The sequence below is a fragment of the Frankliniella occidentalis genome, unplaced genomic scaffold (genome assembly GCF_000697945.3).
Source record: "Frankliniella occidentalis isolate FOCC.00 unplaced genomic scaffold, Focc_3.1 Scaffold125, whole genome shotgun sequence".
NCBI classification, from domain to species: Eukaryota; Metazoa; Arthropoda; class Insecta; order Thysanoptera; family Thripidae; genus Frankliniella; species Frankliniella occidentalis.
Genome location: NW_026267252.1, coordinates 839,327 through 840,288, shown reverse-complemented (window position 1 = coordinate 840,288; position 962 = coordinate 839,327). Strand labels below are relative to the sequence as shown.

The window sequence follows — 962 nt, the reverse complement described above, 5'->3', positions numbered from 1 at the left end:
TCGACCAGTTGAGGCGGCGGGGGGTGCAAGGGGGTGCAAGGGGGTGGGGGGGGGGATCAGCTGCGGTCCGGCAGCGTATCGTGCGAGCGGCGGCGTGCCCCCGCCTGACCTCGATGTCGCGCTCCGCCACCCCCGGGTCGTACCAGAGGGTAAAGAGACCGGGTTTGGACCGGCGGCGGCGGACCGGCGGCCACTTCATCCCCCTGGTAGAGACAGTCTTGGCTTGGGGACTGTCTAAATTGCACCCTTGTCAACGATCGTAGCGCTCCTCTCCTGCCTCACTGTGCGGGTGTGTCGCTCGGGGAGCTCTCCTCGTCACCCGGAAGAGCTCTTGGGCCGGTCTCGCACTCGAAAGAACTCGCCGGCACCTTCGACGCACAAGTCGACGGCTCCCCGCGCGTCCAGGCAGTTGGATTTGAAACGCCACAAGGGGCCCTCCAGACGCATCGTTCCGCGCATGGCGTTGAGCAGGTCCATGGACACCGTCCCGTTGCTCAGGGTGTACCTGCCCTTCTCCGCACATAGGGATCACCCAAAGGTTCAAGTATCTTTGTCGTCCAAAGTAATGTCCTCCAACAGAATGTCCCATCATGCTTGATTTACCTTGTCGACGGGGCACCTTAGCTTGGGCTGCACGTCGGCGATGACCCTGGCCCAGGGCATGGAGTGGCTCAACATCATGCCGCAGGGGTCGGAGAAGTCGATGGTCCGGTAGGGGGTGCACGAGGTCGAGGACACGGCCTGGTCGCGGTCGCACTGCTCCACCGACATCCGAATCTTGGACCACTTTTCCGTCGGGCGGTTGATGGTCGTGTTGAACGCGATGACGACGGCGGTGCGGCCGCTCATCTCGTAGCCCACTTCCATGGCGTCCAGCGCATTGCCCCGCACGTCCGGGCACGGCCGGAGGAACTTGGGCCGCAGCTCGAGGTGCGTGCCCCCGAACGCATTCTTGGCCGCGG

At 64.4% G+C, this 962-nt stretch overlaps 1 protein-coding gene across 1 annotated transcript in view; it reads right to left on the bottom strand.

Annotated features, from left to right (window-relative positions):
* LOC113206780 (uncharacterized) overlaps positions 1-956 on the bottom strand; it is a 4,685-nt gene extending 3,729 nt beyond the window's left edge. The window contains exon 1 of the mRNA XM_052270485.1: positions 604-956. Coding sequence (XP_052126445.1) covers positions 604-867 — 264 coding nt within the window. The 5' untranslated portion in view covers positions 868-956. The remainder of the gene's footprint in view (positions 1-603) is intronic.
* Between the last annotated feature and the right edge of the window lie 6 nt (positions 957-962).